Source organism: Dreissena polymorpha, chromosome 7 (assembly GCF_020536995.1).
Source record: "Dreissena polymorpha isolate Duluth1 chromosome 7, UMN_Dpol_1.0, whole genome shotgun sequence".
Taxonomy (NCBI): domain Eukaryota; kingdom Metazoa; phylum Mollusca; class Bivalvia; order Myida; family Dreissenidae; genus Dreissena; species Dreissena polymorpha.
The window spans coordinates 37558373-37583901 of record NC_068361.1 but is presented as its reverse complement, the minus strand read 5'-3'; the positions used below and the strand labels follow the sequence as shown (position 1 = coordinate 37583901).

Below are 25529 nucleotides of genomic sequence, written 5' to 3'. Positions count from 1 at the left end.
CGCTGATCAGACGGTGATCGGTCTCTATTTGTGACTAAGGTATAATGAGAAACCTGCCCATTTCCTATGTATCAGATGCAAATTAGATCTTTCGAGACGTTATGATTGAACAATCAGGCTTTAAAAAAATGTGTTTGGTTGCACAAACTCTACCGTACCCAATTTCTGGTTCCGGTCCTCAACATAACTTTTTTGTGTGAATTTCATTTTGAGTTTCAATCATTTTTGCGAAATTAACTTTGCATGATCACAAGTGAAATAACAAACGATCTTACACTGACATGAACAAATTTTCTGTTTCTTGTATGCCCCTTTTTCAAGAAAATAATTAACAGCTGTTTCCCTTTGGCTAAAAAGTTACCCTTTCTCGGAGTTTCTCCCGTGGCGTGCCTCAATACATTGATATGACGTCATTTTGTTGACGAAATTACGTCATTATTCCAGGGAAATTCTTCAGTTAAACTCTTTTACAATGTAAATAAACGGTAAAAAAGCATACAACTAAAAGAAAACGTGTTGGATTCTGTAAAATATTGATTTTGTTTCACTCGTGATCACAGAAAAAATATAAACAAGGATATAAACACTGGAAGTACATCTTGATATGATAATCTAAAAATAGAAAAAGGAATTCCGAAAATTTGTTCTTTTCATCGGTGAAAAGAACAATTGTGTTATTTTCACTGTTGTTATTTCACTGCAGAAATGTCAGATTTTATCATAAGGTATAAAAGAAAAGACATTCGTCATGGCACATCCTTTATTGAAGTGACACTTAGTATACAAAACACAACATCAATCAGAAACGTATATAACTTGTTAAAGGATCGGTTTATGTATAGGACAAGTCGAGTGTATGTAAATACATTTTATAATGCTTACGCTTAGTTGAGTTATCAATTAGAAAACACGAATCTATCTTGTGCGCATATTGTACAAAGTGAAGATCGCTGATATACTACCTACCAATGATTGCGCATGTTTTTAAAACACATCACGAAGGACAATCTCCACGCAGAGTTGTCGTTCCTTGCTCTCACATACAACTCTGCGAAAGGCTCAGCACGCCACTTTGTCTATAGAATAGCTAAAACCGAACAAACGCATTCAATGTATATTTGATTGGATATTTAAGATCGCATGCATTAAATTAAGAAATATGACTTTTAAATGTACGATAAATCGTGCAAAAACTTGATAGTTTTAATGCAACTCTTTGGAACTAATTTATTGCCCATTTACGCAGATGGAATCATTTCACGCACTTTACAAATGTCAACAATTGAACATAATGTTTATTGAGTGACGTTAGGAATTGCTTCGAAGTGTGCATGTTTGTTGGTTTCTTAACATCAAGAAACCATATCAATTTTATAATAATGAATTAAGACTGATATAAGATATCATGGTATGAGATGGTTTTCTTTATTGCAGTGAATGCAATGTAACCGTCGTGCAAGAGATTGTTTAGTATACTGTAACCTCAATGATGAACGCTTGGTATGATCATAACATGAATGAGACGCTTTCATAACAATAGTCCGTTCTGAGCCCAACACAGAGGTGAATGTAATGTAACCGTCGTGCAAGAGATTGCACGAAGGAGAAATAATTAACTAGTAGTATAACGATACAGACGACGCATGCTTGCTTATAAAATTTCACGATTGCTTGTCATGATAAAATGCATGGCATTGTGTAGAAAGTACAGGTAGCGACAGTTCTTTAAAGCGAACGCTTTTGAATGCGGTAATTAAATTTACTGTTGAAGGTTCGATCGTGTGTGTATTAAGCCCCCCCCCCCCCCCCCCAAAAAGAATGTTTGGTGCATTTCACAGGCAACATTGAGTCACGTACTGTGAGAAACTTTTATATTCGATACCTTTTCGGTGATATACGTTTACAAAAAACCATAAAACATGATCTTTGGTGAGGTTCATTCACTTTCTCAGTGATATCATCATGCGGCGTCTCATTTGGGTCTGCGCTGTTTGCCAATGCCTTTTTTCTAGACGCTAGGCATAAATGGGTTTATCACTTTTTCTTTGATGTACTGTACAATAAAAAACCAATCTTATTCTGTGCGGTAAGCGATGGTATATTTAATAACTTTCTTTGTTAGATAAGGAAGCAATCAATCAAATGATGTATACAGCGCTACAATTTAACACGTTATATTGTATTGCTTTTTGTTTTATTCAACCACATTCTGAGAGATCCTAATTGCAATATGTTTTAACAACTTACTTGAAAAACTGTTCAGCCGCTGTTTCTTTCTTTCCCAATGGCACAATCGCACTAACCGTTGTATTGTTCAACACGGTCGAAACGTTGGCGCTATCGTCGGGAACACTGACGTAACGTTCGCGGGCCACGTGGTTTCTCTGACGTAACTCGTGGCTGCCGCAACCTTGTCGACGATACAGGTCTCAGGGACGTTCTACTGGTTTTCGCAGGACGACCAGGGGAGCCTCGTGAAGAGGGAATGGACGAAATACAACAGCATCCAGCTAATAATGACCGCGTAGTAGATGCCCAACAGGAACGTGGATATGACGGTGCCGTACCCTACGCCTATATAAAGCGGGATCAAAATAAAGTTGTTTATTACACTCGGGGCCGATTTAAAATCACATACTGAAGCAACAAGGCACGTCCAAATTAAAGACGCGATAATCAGTGGAGACTGAATGGCAGATATGAAGTTCGCGTCTTTTAAAAGGATCTTAACTATTTCCAACTATTTGCAAGACATGCGTTCCTTAATCGTTACAGAGGTTCATGTGAAACAATTCAGGAATTTGTTGAACTTAAATATTACACTGTAATACGCCTTAACAATCAACTTGTTTGCATACCTTTGAAGATGGGACAGACTCTCCACACGGAGACTGCTCCACTCTGCGAGTACTGCCCCAAGAACATCTCCAGATATACGATAGGCATTGCACACAGAACATTGAATATAACGATTGGGTTGAGGAACGCACCTGTTAAAAATGAATAGTAATATGTGGACACTCGATTAATAAAATATTGTTGTTGTTCTTGTGCTAATGATGATGGTGGTTGTGGTGGTTGTGGTGGTGATGATGATGATGATGATGATGATGATGATGATGATGATGATGATGATGATGATGATGATGATGATGATGATGATGATGATGATGATGATGATGATGATGATGATGATGATGATGATGATGATGATGATGATGATGATGATGATGATGATGATGTTGATGATAATGATGAGGACGGAGACGACGATGATAATGATGATGATTATGATCATGATGATGGTGGTGGTGGTGGTGGTGGTGGTGATGATGATGATGATGATGATGATGATGATGATGATGATGATGATGATGATGATGATGATGATGATGATGATGATGATGATGATGATGATGATGATGACGGTGGTGGTGGTGTTGATGATGATGATGATGATGATGATGATGATAAAGATGGTGGTGATGATGATGGCCAAAGCCAGCAATGCTTACATTACTTATCATTCGTTTACACGAATGCGATCAATTAATGCAGGCCTACCGCTTGTAAATGATAAAATAGTTTGTGAAGCACTATCTTATAAGCTAACGAACTAAAGAAATGTGTTCTAATGCATAAAAAAGTGATAATTTTGAAAGAAATGTGTTCATAGTCCGTCATATGGCTGTAACGATGATTCGATAAGAGTTGGGTGGTACATGTATCTATTTTGTATCAATGTTTTGCCCCAAGTTTATTCTGTTTCTGCTACGACATATACACCCTTGCGTTTAGACACGTTTGTGCTGTCTAGAGCAGCTGCAAGTTCTGGAGTTATGACAGCTGTTCGCTCCCTTTTCCTTTTCAGTGTATGACTTGTTACTAGTTGGGCTAACAAGAAATCCTTCTCTTCTTGTGATACCAATGTTGTGGTCAGAGCATCAGCATGAGCAACATCAAAAAGATCTTCAAGCCTGGATACAAACGCCATCTCTCTTGCAAGTTGTGTTGGTGACTTTCTAGCTTTGTTCTTTTTTAGAAGTCGCAATTCTTTAAAAGTCTGCTGAAGTTTGGCTTGGCAGTGTAGATGATCCCTCATAGGGATTTTTGCTTTATTCCAGAACTGAACTATGTACTTGATGGTGACATCTGACGATGGTCTTATTGTCTCCTTAAGATCAATATGGTGATGAAAAAAGTAACCAAGAGCCATATGCAAGGACGGCAATTGGCTTCCTGCTAACTCAGATACAGAGTCAATAAGGAGATATAATTCAGTCTTAGACCTTGTTGCTTTTGCCACCGATGACATTTTCAAAGATATCTTGAATCTGAATTTTAAAAATAATGTCATTGTTAAGACCATTTGGAAAAAAATTGCAAAATTGTATTTTACTATTCGGAAACCTCCCATTTATACACACTAGACAGGACCGTGCCTCGCTTCAAATGGCAAATCTGCCACGGATGACATTTTCAAAGATATCTTGAATCTGAATTTTAGAAATAATTTCATTGTTAAGACCATTTGGACAAAAATTGCAAAATTGTATTTTACTATTCGGATACCTCCCATTTATACACACTAGACAGGACCGTGCCTCGCTTCAAATGGAAAATCTGACCATTTATATCTAATAAATTATTTTTAGTTACTGATTAAATTTGGGGTGTAGAGTGTTGTTTCTTTCATAGTAATATTTCTGATTTAAAGCATTTCAAACAAAAATTAATTTAATTATTTACTTACCAAAATGTCATAATTGAGGTTAGGCCTGGACACCAGGTTTCACATCAATTGACAAGCACCAACTTAACAAAAATAAAGTTTAAAACATTTCATACAGATGAATTAAATAACAACCTGTCACCTTAATGATTCAAGCAACTATGCTGCAGTAACCACTGAAACACTGTTAGTCAGCATACAAGCCTAGAAAATCCAAACATCTAGATTATTGGTACTTGGTGTAAATCTTTAATGACGGATAGTTGTGATGTGAATATGAAAATGCCAATTTGATTGGCGTTTTAAGAATGGGCTTTTATTTTATTGCAAGCATTAGTATTAAGACACTTAGCGTACAAAAAGGTTGTGCAACACTGCAAGTTTAGATTTCTAGAAACTTCACAACCATTGAGCTACCTATAAACATTGTTCTATTGTGGCCATATAATAACAGATTTGTTTTTATGCTCCCCGAAAATTTTCGGGGAGCATATATTTGCCAGTTTGAAATTCCTTCCTTACTTCCTTCCTTACTTCCTTCCTTCCTTCCGTCACACTTTTGTTACAGTTTCTCATAGCGCCTTTAATATTTAACCGATCTCTTACATATTTGGCATGTAAGTACCTTGCATGGACCTCTACCTGTCGATGAGGTTTGAGTCACTTGGGTCAAGGTCAAGGTAACCGAGGCTAATAATAGATTTTTGCGTCACAATTTTGTTACAGTTTCTCATAGCACCTTCAATATTTTTTCGATCTCTTACATATTTGGCGTGCAGGTTCCTTGCATGGACCTCTCCCTTTTGATGAGGTTTGAGATCACTGGGGTCAAGGTCAACGTCTCCGATGCTTATAATAGATTTTTCGGTTATAATTGTTTTACAGTTTCTCATAGCACATTCAATATTTTTCCAATCTCTTACATATTTGGCATGTAGGTATCTTTCATAGACCTCTACCTTTTGATGAGGTTTGAGCTCACTGGGGTCAAGGTCAAGGTCACATAGGCTAATAATAGATTTTTCCATCACATTTTTTTACAGTTTCTCATAGCACTTTCAATATTTTTCCGATCTCTTACATATTTTGCATGTAGGTACCTTGCATGGACCTCTACCTTTTGATGAGGTTTGAGGTCACTGGGGTCAAGGTCACCGAGGCTAATAATCGATTTTTTAAGGTGGTTATAACACATATATTGACAAAGCGCATCAACGGTAACTAACAATCATCTGGAATATCGCGTAATTTATAGGCAAAGAAGCCAGAAGATGTGTGTGTGTAATGTTAGGAATGATTTATGCAGGACTTCTGTCGGCAACATTTCACAACATTTTTTCTGTGTTGCCCTTCTTTACCCTACTTTAAACACTGCACTTATTGAAGGGTGTTGCCTTACACTACATTAACAATAGATAGGATAGGACAGGATAACGCACTGTATCAATGCAAATGAATATTTGTAAGTGAGCCTTGCACTGAGTTATGCTAAAGTATATGCATGTATAAGATAAGTAAATTAAAGTCAATCAGGCCATCTGTATTCGCAATGTTTTCATGCCAATCTGTCCTTTCGGACACCTTCAATGCATCAAATTCCAAACAACGTGAATTTTATAAAATGTCAGACAAATTCGCTAAACCGATTAAAACCGAGTATTTGCTTATCTATGACTATATATGACTACTTGGATTTACGCAATCTTTCGGCCATTTCAACAAACAGTCGATCGACAGCTCATCATTAAAGATAAAATACCCTAGTATAGTCAGTATCACCTCGCTGGATTAATATACCAATGCATAGCATGTTTCCGCCCATTGCTCAGTATGACATCATCTAAATGGCGTGATACCACTCAGGACTGAATTTTGAAATATGTATTTAAGTGTTTTGAAGTTTATTCTCCGTTGTCATAGCACAGAAATGGGATTTAAGAAGGAGCAACGACGCAGTATCTCTTACAACTCACAGGCTCAAGTTTAAGAACAACGGGTGGAACATACAATTCATGAATCCAACCATGGATATGATTAGTTTTGCTATGTGTGCAATGCTGGCGGTCATCCAAGGTGAGTTGTTATTATATGAGTAGAGTTCTGGTAATATTCGATTTGATGTAGGTGCGTAACGTGCAGTCTCAAATGCTGTCCGGACAAGCTTATCATGGACGACAATTTCCGCTTTAAAAAATGTTTCGTTGATAGAGATTTTTTTCTAAACAAATATCCAGTAACGGCGGAAAGTATCGTCCCTGTTAGCTTGTCGGACTGCACAGGCTTATCTGGGACGACACTTTAGGTGCATCCAATCGGCCCAGTTACACAGAAAAAGTATAATAATATTTTGATTAGCTTATGTTCTATTGATTTATTTTGAATTGCCAAAATAATAGTGCTGTTTAGTTAATTTATTCGTAAACTTATGCAAAAAATATATTTTAATTTTTTAAGGAACCGTCAACCATTAATGACGAAAAAAGAAAAGTTCTAAAATACCGTTTTTTTTAAATTATAAGTTTATATTGATTCAATATCGCGACTGGTATATTACAATACTTGGAAAAAAACGTTGTGAAGTTTTTATATTTTCATATATTCGGTAAGAAAAGTTTACTGGGTATGCGTACCAGATATCTATAAATAACTCAAGTAGATTGATTATCATCGCCACGTGGTAAACCCAGGAATGCAAATTGTGCATGCGTTGTGAATTGTATATATATTATATATAAATGATCAATCTACTTGCGTTATTTATAGTGTGTTTATCGTTATGTCACCTATTTTCGCGATGTTCTATCGATGTCACATCGCGAAAATTTATTAAAAATATACTGAAAATATGAGCTTTTTTCAAGTAATGTAATAAACCAGTCGTAATATTTAATCAATATAAACTAATAATTGTAAAAAAAATACGGTATTTTGGAACTTTTCTTTTTTCGTCATTCGTGATTGACGGTCCCTTTAAAGTCTTTTTATCGACATGCACAATAAAACAGTATGCCGAACAATGCAAACTGAATATTAATATATTCACACATAATTTTATTGTTCGATTGCATTGTCATATATATTTAACAAAAATACTATTTTTGGTTGAAAACTGTGAAATCTTTCATAATCGCTAAAATTTAATGTTAATATATCTTGCCAGTTGGGAGAACAGCTAATGTTACCTGCTACATTTGTAACATCTCAACCGACCCTAGTTGTAAGGACCCCTTCACCGCTACTAATACCACAACATGTTCCGACGCATGCGTGAAAGACAAACTCGGAAGTGGTAAGAACTTACAGGCTCCCTTACTTGAGATATTGTTTCATTTGTTAATTAATCCTTTGTCGGTCTAGATAAGCGGTTACACTGCACATTTTGGCGTAAAAGTGACTTAGAGATTTACATAAAACAAAAAATCAAAAATGACATGAAAAAGGCATGGTGAACTCTTTCATAAATATCCTTATTTTAAGTGACTTAATTGATTGCACTTTTTATTTTCAAGCACCCATTCAGAATATTTTCAATGAGGTATGTTCTGTATAAAAAATGATATCTTAATACCAGGTTACTCCATATAAAACACTTAGTGAGTGTCAGTATTAACGACAGATGAAAGAGGACGGAAAGGAAAATATTGCATGAACATGTTATGCTGCGCCCCCTGTCATTTTGCCTTAACTAAACCCATACAGATAGTTATTATTTGTCTAATTACAGACCGAAATCGGTTATTTAAATCTAAATAAGTAGCCGAACCATTATTTTCGATATTAATTGAAAGTTGTACTCCTATATGCGATATTGAACACGTAATTCTTACAGTAAAATACGATAGAAGCATATATATAAATACTTGTAATAGCTAGTGTGAAACAATGTTCTGAAATGTGCATTCTTGTGTTGTTGTTTTTTTCCAAAAAGATGCAACTTGTGATTGTTTCCAATTACTAAATCAAATTATTCTGATGTTCTTTTTTACCGTATAGTCAATCAAAAGTATAGATATGTGTTAAATGAATACTTTGTCGAGTTATCAAAGCACGATATTTAAATAAAGACTTTAAAATTTGCCATATGATGTGTTTCTGGCTGAGAACAAAAAAACACTTAAAGAGTGGTAGAACGCGCAATTGAATGAATAGACGCTAGGAATTGGTAAAACAGATGCGGCGTTAAGCATAAATTGTTGTGTTTGAAAAGTCCACATTGGACCATAAAAGATTACACTGCAACTGAGGAAAATATATACGAAGTTCTTAACTCGTTTGAATACTGCAATGGCATTAATTTTTAATAAGAACCACGCTCTTGGCTTATTTTTCAGTTGTAACCAGAGGTTGCTCCGTCAGCGGATCGGGCGATCGCTGTTTTACTCTTTTAGGTGCAGGCACATGTATTTGTTCAGAAGACCTCTGCAACGTTGCCAGTCACTTCACCGTTACCATGGGGACAATGATAAACGTCTCAACGTTTTTTTCTCGTGAGCAAAATGATTTAATGTGGTTTATGTTCTAACTGTGATATGAAAGGAAATTTATTTATGCGTTGAATAAGACCGGGTTCATGAAAATCGCTGCAAAATTGATGAAGTAATGGCTGTTTAAAGTGATGCACACCGTTTTCAGGTGATTTTGAGTTGCATACCTTGTTATATATATATTTGATAGTGAAATATTTTTTTCAGAAAAGTTTATTTTTCGTTATAATATGGTTATTTATCATGCAAAATGATGTTTTCACTAATTAATATCATAGCCACACGCTAACCACCTGTGTCGCTGACAGGTTTATAATTTGTTACCAAATCGGCCTAGCTTTATTCATATGGTTTAGACCTGGATGCATAATTTTAACTTTACATTAACTCCAAATATCCCCTTAATACATGGTTCCGGAAGTATACTCGGCGCATGCGTTCAAGTCGGTCACGGTCATCCAGTCAGTAAATTCCGTTACGATTAGAAATGGCGAAGGAGCTTTTCTTCTCTCCTTTACAACATTAGAAACGGAATACAATCAAATGCGTATGATCAAGCCGACAAGCACACAATGATCAATTAAGGCGTAAATAAGCGCGCGACCCTAATTTGTTTGTGATGACCCTGATCTTTGTTTTAGAATTTCAGCTTAAGTTTTCGCTTATTTCGATACATTCGATAAAATTGACACAATTAATATTTATAGAAAGAGGTTATGGTAATTGATAAATGGGGTTGGTTTAAAGTCATGCGTAAACTAATATAAATATAAGTTATTAACTCAATATTGATTGTTTATTAATACTTGTAATATTCTGTTAAACGTTCTTAGCTTTTGTTTAACTGTCGCATAGTCGTCCGGAGCGATTGTTACACCCGTGCAAATCTAGGTTTATATGATTGTATGTTTGAATATCTCATTCAAGCGTTAAGTAATACAGGGAACTGTTAACGAATTAGTGTATGACCCGTGAATTCTTTTTTTAAACCTCGAATAATATTATGACACAGTTACAAAATAATAATTAGAACAAGGTAACAGAAACATTATTAATACTATTTTGTAACGCTTTAGGGAATTTTCGCAATTGGACTGAACCTTAATTTTGGCGTTGTTCGTGAAAAAAAATGTTCGCCTTATGCTTCAAACAATTTATGTTTCGTTGCCTTCATGTTAAAAGACGTTCTTGTGGACGAGTTTCTTTAAGTTCAATATCATAGTGAATAAAGTCGCAATAGCGTAATAGGTATGGTGACTGCCTAGCGACCGGTTGTTCAAAGGTACGATCCCCGCGGTGGGATCGTTCTAAAGATCTCCCCTCGATACCAAGTACTGGTTCTACCCAGGAAACAGACTAGAGAGCAGTAAAATACACATGAGCAATCTACTTTAAATTCATAGGTTTAAGCATACCTTGAGTCAATACAACAACATAACGACAAGCACATACTACCGGGTATTTTATTTCAGGTTAAAAAGTTTAAAACACATATGTTTTTCAACATTAGATAATACAATAAAATATTGTCACAGCTCATAAGAAATTTTAAAATTCATAAAATAAAAGTGTGTTAGTGATCGGACAATTACATTTGATCGATTTATAGTTTATGTTGAATTTCACAAATTACGGTTATTCTAATTATTTGACCGATCAGTTTTTATAAGACGTTCTAAAGTAGCGTAGCAAAAATTCCCATCAAGATCATCGCCAGGGAAACGGTCACGTGGTAGGCAGCGTTGCAGAGGTCTGATGAGCAGATGCACGTGGAAGTCGTGATGCCAAGAACTTCGATGTCAGTGCAACCGTCCGAGCCGACTCCGCATGCTCTTGTTACCACTGAAGCGGAGTAAAAATATAAAAGCAATTGGAAAAAATTATATAAACTTGATTCTAATTAAATAATTATTGTGTGGTCTGTGCTAATTAGCAGAAGCGCTAAAGAAAAAAAAGCATAAATGGAAGAAAAATTACTAACACACGATTCGAAGCGTAACATGCGCTTTAAAGTTTTATTAATTTTCTTCAAATGAAAAAATTGTTAAAACATATACAAAACACAACAGTTTCGTAAATGAGAAATAATTAGCTGAAATAGCAAGCGTCCGGAAAGCGAAAAAATGTGGTTAACGCGAATATGTTTGATCGATAACACATTAATACAGATTCGGACACTACCGCCACTTACCATCTTCAACTTTGACTTTGGAACAAGCGGTGCAGCCAAGAGAGCTTGTGGCAATGCCGTCAGATTTGAAGGGGTCTGCGCAGTTCCCGTTTACTGCGCTCGTGCAAGCGTAGCAGTTCAGGGCATCCGTTCCGACTGCTGTAAATACAAATGAAATATAAATTGATGTGAGCAAAGTGTCGTCCGAGATAAGCCTCTGTCGTCCACACAGGCCAATCAGAGACGATGCTTCTCGTTGTACTCGTATTTTTCGCTTCAATTGAAACTCTTCTTAGCGAAAATCTAGTCTAGGCGGGAAGTGTCGTCCCTGATTAGCTTGTGTGGACTGCATAGGCTACTCTGGGACAACACTTAACGCACATTAATTAGGCCCCTTTTTCCTAGAGCGAGGCTCAACTGCATGTATAAACAAAGTGAAACCTCAGCTGCATCGGCTGGATAGAAACTTATAATAGCATGTTGCCAATTGTTAATGGGAAGAATTGTGACGATTTAGCCTGTGTTTATATGAGCCGCGTCGTGGCAAACTGTTTCTTATCTTATATGTCGCCGGAGTATCTCAATATCAGCCTGTGCACTTCCGCAATCTGGTCAGGAGCAACCCTGTTCGCTAATGAGACCACGACGCTTTGTGTTACTTTATAGCGGACTAGGTTACTGCTGACCAGAACGCGAGACGGTATATGGCGTAGAACCAATTTCTGCACGACGCGAATAATATGTCAATATCAGGTGGTTGATGAGTCCATTCATTTAACTTTGAGTCATTGGACCCAGCCTTTGAAAAAAAGAAAGGCGACGTAAGATTTGATTGTGCCGTTGTCAAAGCGGCAGGCCTTAATTGACCAGTAAAGGGAAGTTTTCGAAAAACAGCCAAATGAAAAATTTTCACACAAAAAACTCCATCGATTCCAACACTAATGTTGTAAATAACAGTATATTCAAATGCGCGAAATAATACAACGGACTAAAAAAAATCTTCTTTGAAAGATAATTATCAATCACCATAGTTTAATTTATAAAACGCATGTAGAGGACTTTCCCGATAATTTAGAAAATATAAATTTTGCTATCTTAAGTGTTTAAAAAAAAGTCTGATGATGAAAAGTGTGTGCGCGAAAGAAATTTTGCCAAAGATAATGAGTTCGCATCTCCGGAAAGGTATTTTTCTCTTGCTTTTATAATTAATCATGTTGAAAACACATTAATATAAATAAAGTAAAGAGGTCAGTGCTTGTATTTCTTTGCATTTTTTGAAATACGAAAATCTTTGAACAAGTCCATTTCAGCCATTCTGAAAACGTGAACTTCATTGTAAAAAACCTACAAGTACTGTGTAGAATAATGGCATGTCTGTTTTAAGAGATTGGCCCTCGAATGCGTTGTTTAATATCAGATGTCGATTTGTCAATTGATTAGATCGTTGTTCTTGCTGTCAACAAGTCATAAGTCCTATTAAAGAGATCCATACTTGCTATAAAGATATTATATGAGCCTAGCTTATAGGAGTTAAATGCCTGTACTGAAGTGTCTCTCACAGGCTAAGCTGGGACGACACTTCCGCCCAAACAGGAACTTCACTTTAACAAAAAAACTTTAATAATCTGAGACGACACTTTACGCAATAATCTGGGACGACACTTAACGCAATAATCTGGGACGACACTTAACGCGCTTGCATTTAGTCCCGTGTTACCAGAGTAGGGCGTATATAGAGAAGATTCAGAGAGGTTACTCATTATATTAATTACTGTGAAAATAGCCATTGTTTCCTTGTAAAGTTTTCAAGAACATTCAAAGCGGTTGTAAGCCACTTGCATAAAAGGTTAAAATAATAATATTGCTTATTACTGTAGAGGTGTTACTGTAGAAAATTCCTTTCATTCACCACAATAATAACATTACACAATACAAAACTAAGTGCTTTGAACACACGAAAAAGTTATTTATAAGAAAACTAGAACATACATTATATTAAAACAAGCCAAATAAAACTTATGATAAAGAAAGAATTACATATATTTTTTCATGCATGTGATATCATCAATTAAAATCGATAAGATAACAAAGCTACCGCAACGCTTTTCATCGATAAGTTTGTGGAAAAGTGTATAATAATATTGAAGTGACTAAATGATATATTTATATTTATAACTTTTTAAGTTAATCTTGCCGTACAGTCGCGAGTCCGACTTTGCCCACATCGGTCATGGTTTTAAATCACGGTGAAAGCATTCCTTGTGAAACACTTTCCCATAGAAAAACAAGTAATTCTAAATTCTGCAATTAATAGAATATTGTCAGCAAATACATTAAATGATTCTTGTTTAATACGGACATTTGTAAACAAGTCCCTTAAAAACTGTAAATGATGGTAAATCACTCACCAATGCACACCATCAAGACAGCGAGAATCATAACAAGCTTTGCCATGACGATTTCCGATTCGCAAGTTTTAAGTCTTCCACAAACGAGTTCGGCTAGAGCACTATGCGGACCCTGTACAAAGGCTTTCTTTTATAGGAGCCCATGTTACCACGGACAACGAAAGAACCTCGCAACGTCATGCTGTTGTTGATTTTGAAAAACAAATTTGTTTTGTGTTATTTTGCGTCATTGGATTACTGCAAACACAGGATTAAATAAGTGAATGCATAAGTTATCCGGATTTATTCCGATTTAATAAATAAAAGAATTAATGAAATAAGCGTCTTAAGAAACAGCGGACGTTTTTTAAGCTTTAATTAATGTGCCTTATATAATTTATGATAAAGCACTGCTTTACCTAACCGAAACTTTAATCTGCGACTAGCTGTTTTTACTTGAAACTAACCAAAGGAGAGATTAGACGCCCTGAATATTTTGACATAGAAACTGGCAAATTAAGACGAAAACCATTAAACATAGATTAATCTTATTCAACGATTATAACTTAGCAGTGCTCACTGTCCATTTATTGGAACACTTTTAAGAGACCTGTTCAACAACAAAAACGAACAAAAACATTTTAAAAGGAGAAAAAAATGCATCCACCCCAATTCGACTGCTCAGTGTCAAAATGATTACACCTTAACAATTTGCTAATTCCACTTAATTCCGTTTTAACTTTATCAATATAACCCGCGTATTGTTAAAAAATATATATTTTACATATTTTTTTTTCAATTTAGGGGGCAATCTACGGTTTCTCGCGCCTAGGCCTCGGACAAACAGATTCTGAATTCGAGCCGGCTAGCGCATTACGATGATGTTGTGACAAAGCAAACACAATTTCGATATTGCTATGGCTTAACAAAAAAAAGACAAATTAATTATGACCATAATTTAATTTTATGTTCAACATGTAATATCAACCCTTAGTGTTAACTGTTTAACATGTAATATCAACCCTTAGTGTTTACTGTTCATCACTTTTACCATACAGCTACTAAGCAAACTGAAAGTTTGGACACCACTTAAGTTCAAACATATTTTAGCTCGATTGAATCGCAGGACTAAGGCTTATTTTAAGCGCTCTCGAGTCGGTTTCCTAGGAAATAAATTCAGAAAAATTCCACGACATCAGTCATACAGGGGCGTAGGTAATGGGGAGGCAGGGGAGGCGGCCGCCTCCGCAATATTTCGGCTAGTCGTCGTTATATAAATAAAACGTAAAATCCCCCAAAATCGCCGCCTCAAAACCAGTATTTTTGTAATCACACGCCGTAAGTGCAGAAGCCATGTGTCCCCTCTCCGTCTGCTCCGAGGTTGCCAATAGTGATGTGTTAATATCCCTTGTTAGGTGTCATCAGCTATGTGTATTAACGGTATCCGTAACTCCATGCATAAATCCAATAATGGAGAAAATATGCTGTCGTGGCTGATAATCCAGTCAGAAAAGCCGATAATTATTGATTTTATCGATAACGCCTAATAGCATAACGGTGTGAACCGAGATGATATTTGACCTTGAAAATTAGGCAGTGCATATTTCAAACGGGGATTCTTGTGTGTGCGAAGCATTACTCAAAAGTATAAAATATCAAACGAGACTTCAAACAGTGAATGCATGATAAATTGAGTCGTGTTCTGAGAAAACCGGGCATAATGCATGTGCGTACAGTGTCGTCCCAGATTAGCCTGTGCAGTCCGCAGTGCAGTCAGGGACAGTACTTTCCGCCTAAATTGGATTTTTTCCTAAGACGAGACTTCATTGAAACGAAAAATGTCATAAAAGCGGAGAGTGTCGTCCCTGATAAGCCTGTGCGGACTGCACAGGCTAATCTGGGACGACACTTTACGCAGATGCATTATGCCCAGTTTTTTAAGAACACAACTCAAATAGTGAATGCATGATTAATTATTAACAATTGTTGGTTGAATCGTCTGTTATTATGAAGGTGCTATTTAATTCACGATTTCGACATTGTTAAATCACGCGTAACGAGACTGCCGAGATAACGCGAGATTAAGGGCTGCGGAGGCTCTAGGAGAAATGCCCCACCCCCCCAGAGAACTGCCCCCCCCCCCCAAAGATTTTTCACTGGGCGGGGAACTGCCCCCTCACTGTTTTTTTTATAGGGCGGAGAACTGCCCCCCCCCCCCTGCTGATTAATAAGGGGCGGAGGACTGCCCCCTGTCAGAATTGATGACCCGGAGAAGTGCCCCCTAATTAAAGAAATTTCGCGGCGATATATAAAGCGAGTATTATAATGACAATAACGCCAGTAACTTTCTTGCTATTGTGTCTGGAAATTGAGTGAAATTTCAAAAGTAATATAAAGTTGTACAAGTAATAAAAGTTATAAAACGGCCAAAAATACCTGCCTCGGCATGGACGTCGCCATCTTGATAATCACGTGATTTTCGTCTATGTGAACAAAGAAAAACAAATCACTTTTTGCTAATAAAAAGATTTCGCGGCTGAATTATTTGATATTTTCCCCGTTATAAAAACAAACAATTAGCATGCAATTTAATCCATCCTTATGCAAGCTGAAAACAATAATTGATTTGTTTGTTTTCGCCAATTACGGATTTGGACGGTTCAATATAATAAACCCGTATGCGGCTTTATTCAAAGCTAACAAGTTCTTAACAATTAAGGTTGGTCCGGTCTACCAATTAAAAGATCGCGGTGCTTATCGTTAACGGTAACAAGTTCTCTGCCTGCCTAATTAGCTGCTAATTAAAGCAACTGTTTATTCTTCAAGGCAGCTAAATGATTGCCTTTGCTTTGCCTATTAATTTACTTTTTTATACGTAAATTTATGTTTTTTTCCCATGGGTCAATACTATCTTTATAATGTAAGTTAATTCCGATGTAACTTTTCCTCCATAAGTACTAAATTGCACGTCTATATTTAGTTGCGACACATGGCTAGTATTAACACGCACGCGTTTCCTGTGTGGATCTCGACTATGTTTCGCGCTCTTATTAAAACACGACTTTTACATGGCATTCATGTATAGTGAGTGGTGCAGATGCGTATTATCACATGCCTCTAGACAATTTGTGTTATTCAGTTCGATAAATGGAAATTAAATTGTTACCGGATAAAATGTGTACGGCGATAACGTAAAATTACCCGTAAGTATTGTTTTCACTACGTAACTAATAACTAATATGACACCGGGGGGGGGGGCAGTTCTCCGCCCCTGAAGATTTGATGGGGGGGGGGGGGGCAGATATCCGCCTACTAAATTCTGACAGGGGGGCACTTCTCCGCCCCTACCGATTTGATGGGGGGGGGGGGGGGGCACCTCTCCGCCACCTTAAAAATAAGGGGGCAGTTCTCCGGGGGGCAGTTCTCCGGGGGGGGGGGCGCTTCTCCGGATACCGAGATTAAGGGTTCGGGGGGGTTCTGCCAGTATTCGCTCTACAGTATACACACCTTACCTATCCGCTATATTGACTTTATAAATAAAATAAAAGCGATAAATTGCCGACTTGTAACTAATAAAAGCAATCTTTATTTTTATTATAACGTTCAACGACCATCTGCTCGATAATAGTTCAGTACCATTGTAATTAACGGCGCCGTAATTAACTACTGACAAAAATAACATGATCATACCTTACTGTACGGTGTGCAGAAACCTGTCAGAAATTAAAACAACTCCAGACTCTTATAATTTTTGCGTGCAAGTTAATTTAAACACACCCACTTATTAAAATTAAACTTTTTTATATTAGCTCATTTTTCTAAATTTTCAGAAATAAAAACTAATTGGTATTTGCACATTTCAGTAAACCTAAGACTACTTTATTGTTAAATATGTTTGATTTGTAAATTGTATCATAAATTAATAATCTATATATTTTTATTAGTTCTGTTGCAAGCCTAATTTAAGTTAAATATGTTTGATTTGTAAATTTTATAATAATCCATATATTTTTATTAGTTCTGTTGCAAGCCTAACTTGTTGTTTTTTTAAAATACATAAAAATCATATTGTTGACAACTATAACATTATTTAAGATTATTATTAAGCAAAAGTAAGTCCCCCAAATCAAATCAAATCAATATTTATTTATTGTCGGTATGGTATACAAACATTATAACTTAAGCTATGAATAGCTTTTGACCGACAGCTTACCCCGGCCAGCTCAACCGGTAGAGTGCTGATCTCTGACTCGCTCATGGGTTGGTAAGTTTAAGCCTCAACTCGGGTTCATCTCTTAGAAATAATTACACCTTAGGCTACCCTGTCTGTAACCCAAATTGCAGTCGAGGGTCACCGACATACATGTATCAAATACAATGTATGTGCTTATGTTAACATTTCCTGAAGATTCAACCACTGAGCAGGATAACTAAGTTAACCCCATATTATAAATGAAAAAAATTAAATATACTATTAGATGTATCAAACAGACAAACCAACTAGTACCTACTAGTACTTTCATAAGGAACATCATCCATTAACCATCTATACTTCTTTTGGCTCTGCTACATCAACAGGAATTAGCGTTGGGTTCATGTTTTCTGTGTTAATCATAGGGATTACAATTTATAATATTTCATCCCAACAACAAAATCTTTATAATGATAGTATTCATTTTACAGTCAGGTTTTACTTCTATTAGGTTAAAAACTAAATAGTGAATCAGTTTTTGAGATGAGCTTGCACCAAACACACACACACAAGCTCCTGTAAATTGTATACACACTTTAATGAGCAAGTATTTGGACTGTCACAGTTATTGCTTGTTGGTATGTCTCAGACTAACCAGGATATACAAGCAGTCTTCACTTTAGCATTTTTGAACAACTAGCCTGAATCTTTATGCATTAATAGAACAGATTAAAATACCCACTAGCCCGACTATATGAATCAGGAAATTTTAATAGCCCATTTTTAATACATTTCACTAGCCCGGGCTGTTGGGCTAGGGGTTAGCGTCAAGACTGTAAAAGCAATAACAATTCTTCAAACATTGATACTTGTCTTGTTTTGAACAAATCTGCCATGACGGGTAGTTAATGGGGATAGCCCAACAAACAACCAGTTAAGGATGACTGTGATACTGCTGAAAGTTTCACCAATATGGATATTTAGCCAATGGACATTTGACCAGGGACACTTTATTTAATTCGAAGTAAATGTTTTCTTAGCAGTGTTAATAGTCATGTCAACACATCACATGTTATGTTAAATGACTACATGACAACATTGGATGTGTAGCAACTTAAACCACCATCCATTTTATTATATTTCTGAATGTGTAGGATATTTTTTAATGTAAGGGTATGAAGTAGACACACATCTGAAGTATCTTTATTTTATTTTTTTCAAAGAAGATAGTTATGTAACTGTGGTGATGTATAATATTAATTGCAAGAGTTAATAACAGTAGAATTCTTGAGCTTCATGCAGAATGAGATACAGTATTCCAGTTTCTGACTTCTGTTGACACTGTGATGTTCCTGAAAAAAAGGTTTCTATAAGTTATAACAATAAACCATTAAATAACATTTAAAGACAGCATAGTTATCTGTTTTAAAATAATTGTTCTTTTCAAAGAAAATTATTTAACAAAGGTAATCAAACTTCTAATTTGCCCAAACTTAACAAATAATATATTTTTCCATACCCACCCGCTTTTTGCATGTTTCGTTTTTACCTACTTTAAACACAATAAAATCAAAATAAAGCATAAACATGAACTACAATTAAATCAAAGATACTAAGCTAATAACAAATTACATAAAAATCATACCATATAAGTTATATCTGCAAATTATTGGGAAATTATAATTGCATCAACACAACTCTATGCAGACGCACTGCAGTAGATGATCGAGTACCCCCCCGACCTCACTTAATCCACTCAGATTTGTCTCCATTAAAATAATGTCGAAAAGGTCAATACCATGCAATCGCTCTTAATGTTAATGCATTAATTGCAAGGTAATCGAATAATAACAATTCTTCAAGATTTGCAGAGCTATGGCTCTTTCCTCAATTTATTGTGCCCTCGATCATGTCATTACCAATGAAGACAGAAAGATGAAATGTAACTGGACGTTAGATAACATTTTAAGCGCTGTGCGCAAGAACTCTTTCTTACTTTCTCTTCAGTGACTTTGAAGTAACTGACCTTTGTATTTAATTGTGCAGAGCTCAATGGCATAGTATTAACTGTGCTGGTCATTACTCAAAAAAGTTTCGATGGATTTTGACTTTTTCTTTTAAACTTTTTTCAAGCAGAGAAAAGACGGACATGCGGCGAGATTGACACACTGATGGAAGAGTGTTTCACTATAATACTTTCCGGTGGAGGGCATACTAATATATTAATGTCTTCCTACATCGTACGTTTACGTGTTCGCTTGCATATATAACAGACGAAACAAATTATATTTTTATAATTATGGTGAAAGTCTTAATCATTGCAATGTATTGTTGATATGCTTATTACTGTTTTGTAGATGAAAATGCTTTGTTACCCATGTATTTATAAGTTTTTCCTCTAATTAATAAAACAAAATGTAGTTCAATGCAAGATAAAATCAAGAATGTTCAAGAATTAAATGTAAATTGTCGCATTCGCTGCTTTAACAATAAGGTTGTATGAAGTTCAGGTTTGACATTAATATTGCTGTCATGTTTGTCCCTAATAATGTATACAACAGCAGGACATTGAGAATTGTTTACGTGTCTCCGTTCACACTATGGCTTCTCCCTCTATCAATACTGCTCGTGTACTCTGGGTTTGACTCGATGACTCATACTTAATTACTGAATATCTCAGTCAATTCAAATACCTGTACCGTGGAAAATTCCATCATATACATAGAGGAAATTTGTTGGATTTGGTGGAATATCGATTTTAATTCACGAGTGATCATTGAAAATGCGCCACTAGTGAAAATATATTGATACTATGATCAGGCGTGAATTAAAATCGATATTCTATCAAATCCAACAAATTTTATTTTTATTTTATGCTAACATTGCTTATTTTATTTCTGTATTTTTTGCCAATCCGTTGGACGCCGCGAAATGTTATTTCATGTGTGTTCAAGGGAAGCTTAAATAGCTAAAATTCTCTCTCTTTTGTTTAAGGCACCGCTCTTTTTTCATCGCACTCCTCTTTTATTTAGTATCTCGTGGCCTCGACTGAGTAACTCGAGGCCACGACATAGCTAACTCGTGGGCCACTGGCCGAGAGATAGTAAGTCGCGGCCACGAGATAGAAAAAAGAGGATTGCAATCTGAAACAAGAGCTTGTCACAGTAGTGCCAAATCCCCGCCGAAATGTGTTTGCTTGTAAGACAACATTTGTTTTAGAGAGTAGAATAATATTTGTAAAACATGGCACCTGTGTCATCTATTTATATTTCAAGGATCAATTAGTTATATAGTGTTGGAGTTATGCTGTAGAGAATAAAATATATGGAAATGAAAGAAAGGGAGGTACATGTAATTAAAAAAAGAAGACTCTAAACAGTTACTGTTCTTGATCACTGCATTTTCCTTTAACTCGTCTATTCATTTTACAGTGAATACTTCAGCGTTCAAGTTAAAATATTATTGTAAAATTAGATAAAGGGAGATATAAAAAATTGAAGCGCTAAAATATTTACTATGAAATTAAATTAAATATAATTTAAAATTATAAATAAATAAAATATAAAAAAATAGAGTTATGGTTCACGTTCACTGCACTTCTCCTAGTTGCCATCTGCTTATATTTCTAGTTTCAAGTAAATCCCTTCAGTAGATTTAGAGTTAAGCTACGGACAAAAATTTACTTTGAAATTGAATAAAGGGAGATTATTCAAAAACTAAGGTAGATATATTTATGGTTCTTAGTCACTGCACTTTTCCTACTTGCCATCTATTTATATTTGAAGTTTCAAGTAAATCCATTCAGTAGATTTAGAGTTATGCTCCGGACAAAAAATTACTTTGAAATTAAATAAAGGGAGGTAATTCAATAACTAAAGTAGATAGAGTTATGGTTCTTAGCCAATGCAATTCTCTTACTTGTCATCTGGTTATAATTCTAGTTTCAAGTAAATCCCTTCAGTAGATTAAGAGTTATGCTCCGGACAAAAATTAACTTTGAAATTAAATAAAGGGAAATAATTAAAACACTAAGGTAGATAGAGTTAGTTCTTCGTCACTGCACTTTCCCTACTTGCCATATGTTTATATTTTAAGTTTCGAGTAAATCCCTTCAGTAGATTTAGAGTTATGCTCTGGACAAAGTTTCGGACGGACGCACAGACGGACGGGACCAATTACCACGTCCCCTTCGAAAAAGAAATCGGCGGGTATAAATAGAGGAATGAATGTCTCCTCTATGCCACCGTAATTAACGGTAAACCCTTTGCATGCTGGGAAATTTGTAGTCTGCTAAAATGTTGTCTGCTGAATTTCTAAAATCAGCATTTTTAAAGATTTATTTCAAAGAATACTATCAGAATAGCAAACAGTTTGGATCCTGATGAGACGCCACGTTTTGTGGCGTCTCATCTGGATTCAAACTGTTTGCAAAGGCCTTCAAAATTCAGTTCCAGCGCTTAAAGGGTTAAATCGTCTGTTTTATCAATACCACGCAATCGCTCTTCTGACGCAACGTTTATGTCATAATTACAAGCTCAAAATTATCAATAAATGAATTTCGTCCAAAGTTTGAATGAGAATAACACTCCTTAATATCTACTCGAAATATAATTTGAAATAATCCATTATTTTATTATTTATAAATGGACGAGAAATGGCACTCGTTAAAGTCACACAATTATTCTGATAAAAAAATCATTTTTTGTTGAAATCATAAAACAATTTTTGAAAATATAACCTGCACTAAATAAATACCCGTTCCTGGTTGCTAATTTTTAGGTACCCTCTTCCCACGACTTACGTACTCGTTTGTACGATAGACTTAAATCGTGTAAGTATTTTACAGTCATGCGAATGGGATAAAACAATAGCATATATGTGAGCGAATTTAGCAGTGTCTCTAAAATTAATCAAAGACGATAGTTAGTTACTTGTTACCATCGCACCTCAGATAGATCATGTGTTATGAGGTTCCGAACTCCAAATGAGTCATGTTCTGAGAAAACTGGGCATAATTCATGTGCGTAAAGTGTCGTTCCAGATTAGCCTGTGCAGTCCGCACAGGCTAATCAGGGACGTCACTTTCCGCATTTATGACATTTTTCGTTTAAATGAAGTCTCTTCTTAGCAAAAATCCAATTAAGCCGGAAAGTGTCGTCCATGATAAGTCTGTGCGGACTGCACAGGCTAACCTGGGACGAAACTTTACGCACATGCATTATGCCCAGTTTTCTCAGAACGCGATTCAAAAAAGTTATAATCTATTTGTTAAAGTCCGATGACATCGTACGATTTATCTTTTTGAAACGCTCTTAAGTCCATTTCTTTGGTAGAACCAGAAATTGTAGTCATTAGGGGAGATATGCAAAGATTGCCCCCCCCCCGGCCCCAGTGGTGATCGAACCCGCTACATTCCATTCGATAGGGGGACATCATATCCACTGCGGCATGGCGACATTACTTTAAACTACAAATAACGTTTTGACCTGCAATGTTTCAGTCAAATACATGTTTTAATTGTATGAGTGTTGTTTTTTTTGTAGTTTGGGGGCCGGGGGGGGGGGGGGCATTCTGACTGAGTATAGAGGTTTTGTTCTGTGTCCGATTTTTTTTGACATAGGTCATTCGCTATCAATAAGGGTCTCGTATTAAAGACTTATCTCAGCATACCCGTAGCCAGGGGGTGCTTTGGGTGCGTTCGCACCCAATGTTTTTGACGAGTAAAAAATATTTGAACTATAAGATGCACCAAACTTTATTCGACGCAAAAACGATTATTTATCTTTTCCCGGAATCCAGTTAGTCTTCGTATTTAAACATTACATTAATGTTGAATTCAATTTGCTACCGACAGGAAAGAGAGAACATTTCAAATTATTATTAAAGGAATGCTATACCATCTTCCGAAAAGCAAAAGACAATCGTTGACTATTGCCGAAGACTAATGAGTCACTGGTTAATAATTTTGCATTATACCACGATTTATAACAATTAACGATTGTACACAACATTTTCGACAGACTGCGTTGTCTTATTGTTATATCCCCATACAACCATATTCGGATCACCTTAAGGGTTTGAAGACAAAAAATATCAGCTATGCTCAAAATAGAATAATGTTTTGTTGTTGTAATGCAAGAAAACAAATCATTTCTACAAAGCAATGTAGCTTTTTTTTGTAGTTTACCAACACCTTATGTCATCTGTTCTGCTCCACATTCTGAACTGCCCACAATGTTTTAATTGTGTCAAACTTGACACTAGGAAATATGCCATACTCTGCAACATTTGTTATAATAAATTTAAAACGTTATAACATATATGATCAGTTGGACGTGAACGTTAAATATGACGGATCTTGAACATACGGGCAAATAAGTCCATATTTTTTCTTCTTCAACATATGTTAGGGCTTTGAGACGATAGGACCAGTAGTTTGTGGTTAAAGGGTTTTTATGAAGCTTTAATTGTTGTATTCTCAAATTCGTTCGGAAAATGATAACTAACTTGTTAAAAATAATTTCAAAAATACAAGTAATCAGTTAAAACATTTTTATTTCTGTTTACTATTGATACATATTAGAGACCCAGTTTTGTGAATCAGTGTTTATTGTACAAAATACTATTAGCACGTTTAGAGCAATGCTAGATAGGCTTAGGGTACTATCCATAGAAGCAAACAGTTGTTTTGAAAAAAGTCACATTTTTCCTTTTAATTTGCTTGATTTAGGAATGGTAGAATTTCGGAATGGTAAAATACACCAATGTTATCAATATTCCAATAAATAATGATATTGTATACCGTTCTCATTAAAGATTTTATATTCTATCAATGTGTTGTTGCATATGTAAACAAAGTGTGTGCATGCATACTAGCTTCAGGTATAAAATAATGTATTTCCGTGACTGATGAAAAGGTGGTTACTGATAAACGAAAGTGGGAAATATATGTATGTTATATCATATCCAAGTCGATCAGTCACTGAGTATAGTCAATGAATGTGAATTTTCATATAAACATGCTCTATAACTTCAGTCTCTGAATTCAGATGAAAAGCCACCAAAATGCAGGATTTTACTTTTTATTTTCAAAAGTTTCTAGAGGGAGGACGTCCAACCCCCCCCCCCAGTTGCAGGAGGGGACACCCCTCCCCCACCTACCGCTTCGCCACTTCGTGGCTCAATAACAATCGTGGATGGGAATATTCGCACCTCCCTTTTCAAAACTCTGGCTACGGGCCTTGTCTCATTGTAATTCTATGGAGGATTGTCTTTAAACAATACCCAATTTGCATTGTGTTTTGGACAACGTGGAATGTTAAGTTTAAATAGCACATCACTATTATAACGAACGTAACGATATTGAAATTCCTGCAAAGTTGAAAAAAAGGATTGTAAATGTATTCATTTGAATTTTGAAGGACAAGTCTCGCCCCGGCGTCATAGCAACTTCCTTTGATTACTTCTAATAGTGTAATGTGTGTTAAAATATTAAACCACTTTTTAAATATTAAACCACTTGTAATGTGTTTAGTCAAGTCGAGTTTTTAACATAATAAAATTT

General features: G+C 35.8%; 2 protein-coding genes across 3 annotated transcripts in view; both read right to left on the bottom strand.

Annotated features, from left to right (window-relative positions):
- Positions 1-25529, bottom strand: part of LOC127839058 (uncharacterized) — a 311917-nt gene that overhangs the window by 257538 nt on the left and 28850 nt on the right. The gene's annotated exons all lie outside the window — the stretch shown is intronic.
- Positions 10749-13971, bottom strand: LOC127839059 (uncharacterized). The gene is made up of 3 exons (XM_052367229.1): positions 13795-13971; positions 11408-11545; positions 10749-11058 (listed from the first exon to the last, which is right to left on the bottom strand). The coding sequence occupies exons 1-3, from the start codon at positions 13838-13840 to the stop codon at positions 10892-10894; spliced, it is 351 nt and encodes a 116-aa protein (XP_052223189.1). The 5' UTR covers positions 13841-13971; the 3' UTR covers positions 10749-10891.

Bases quoted from the DNA above. Each gene is read 5' to 3' on its own strand.
- LOC127839059 (XM_052367229.1), bottom strand. From the start codon at position 13,840: ATGGCAAAGCTTGTTATGATTCTCGCTGTCTTGATGGTGTGCATTG. The intron at 11,546-13,794 runs GTGAGTGATTTA...TTGTATTTACAG, and splicing joins TGTCTTGATGGTGTGCATTG to CAGTCGGAACGGATGCCCTG. The intron at 11,059-11,407 runs GTAAGTGGCGGT...ACTCCGCTTCAG, and splicing joins CAAAGTCAAAGTTGAAGATG to TGGTAACAAGAGCATGCGGA.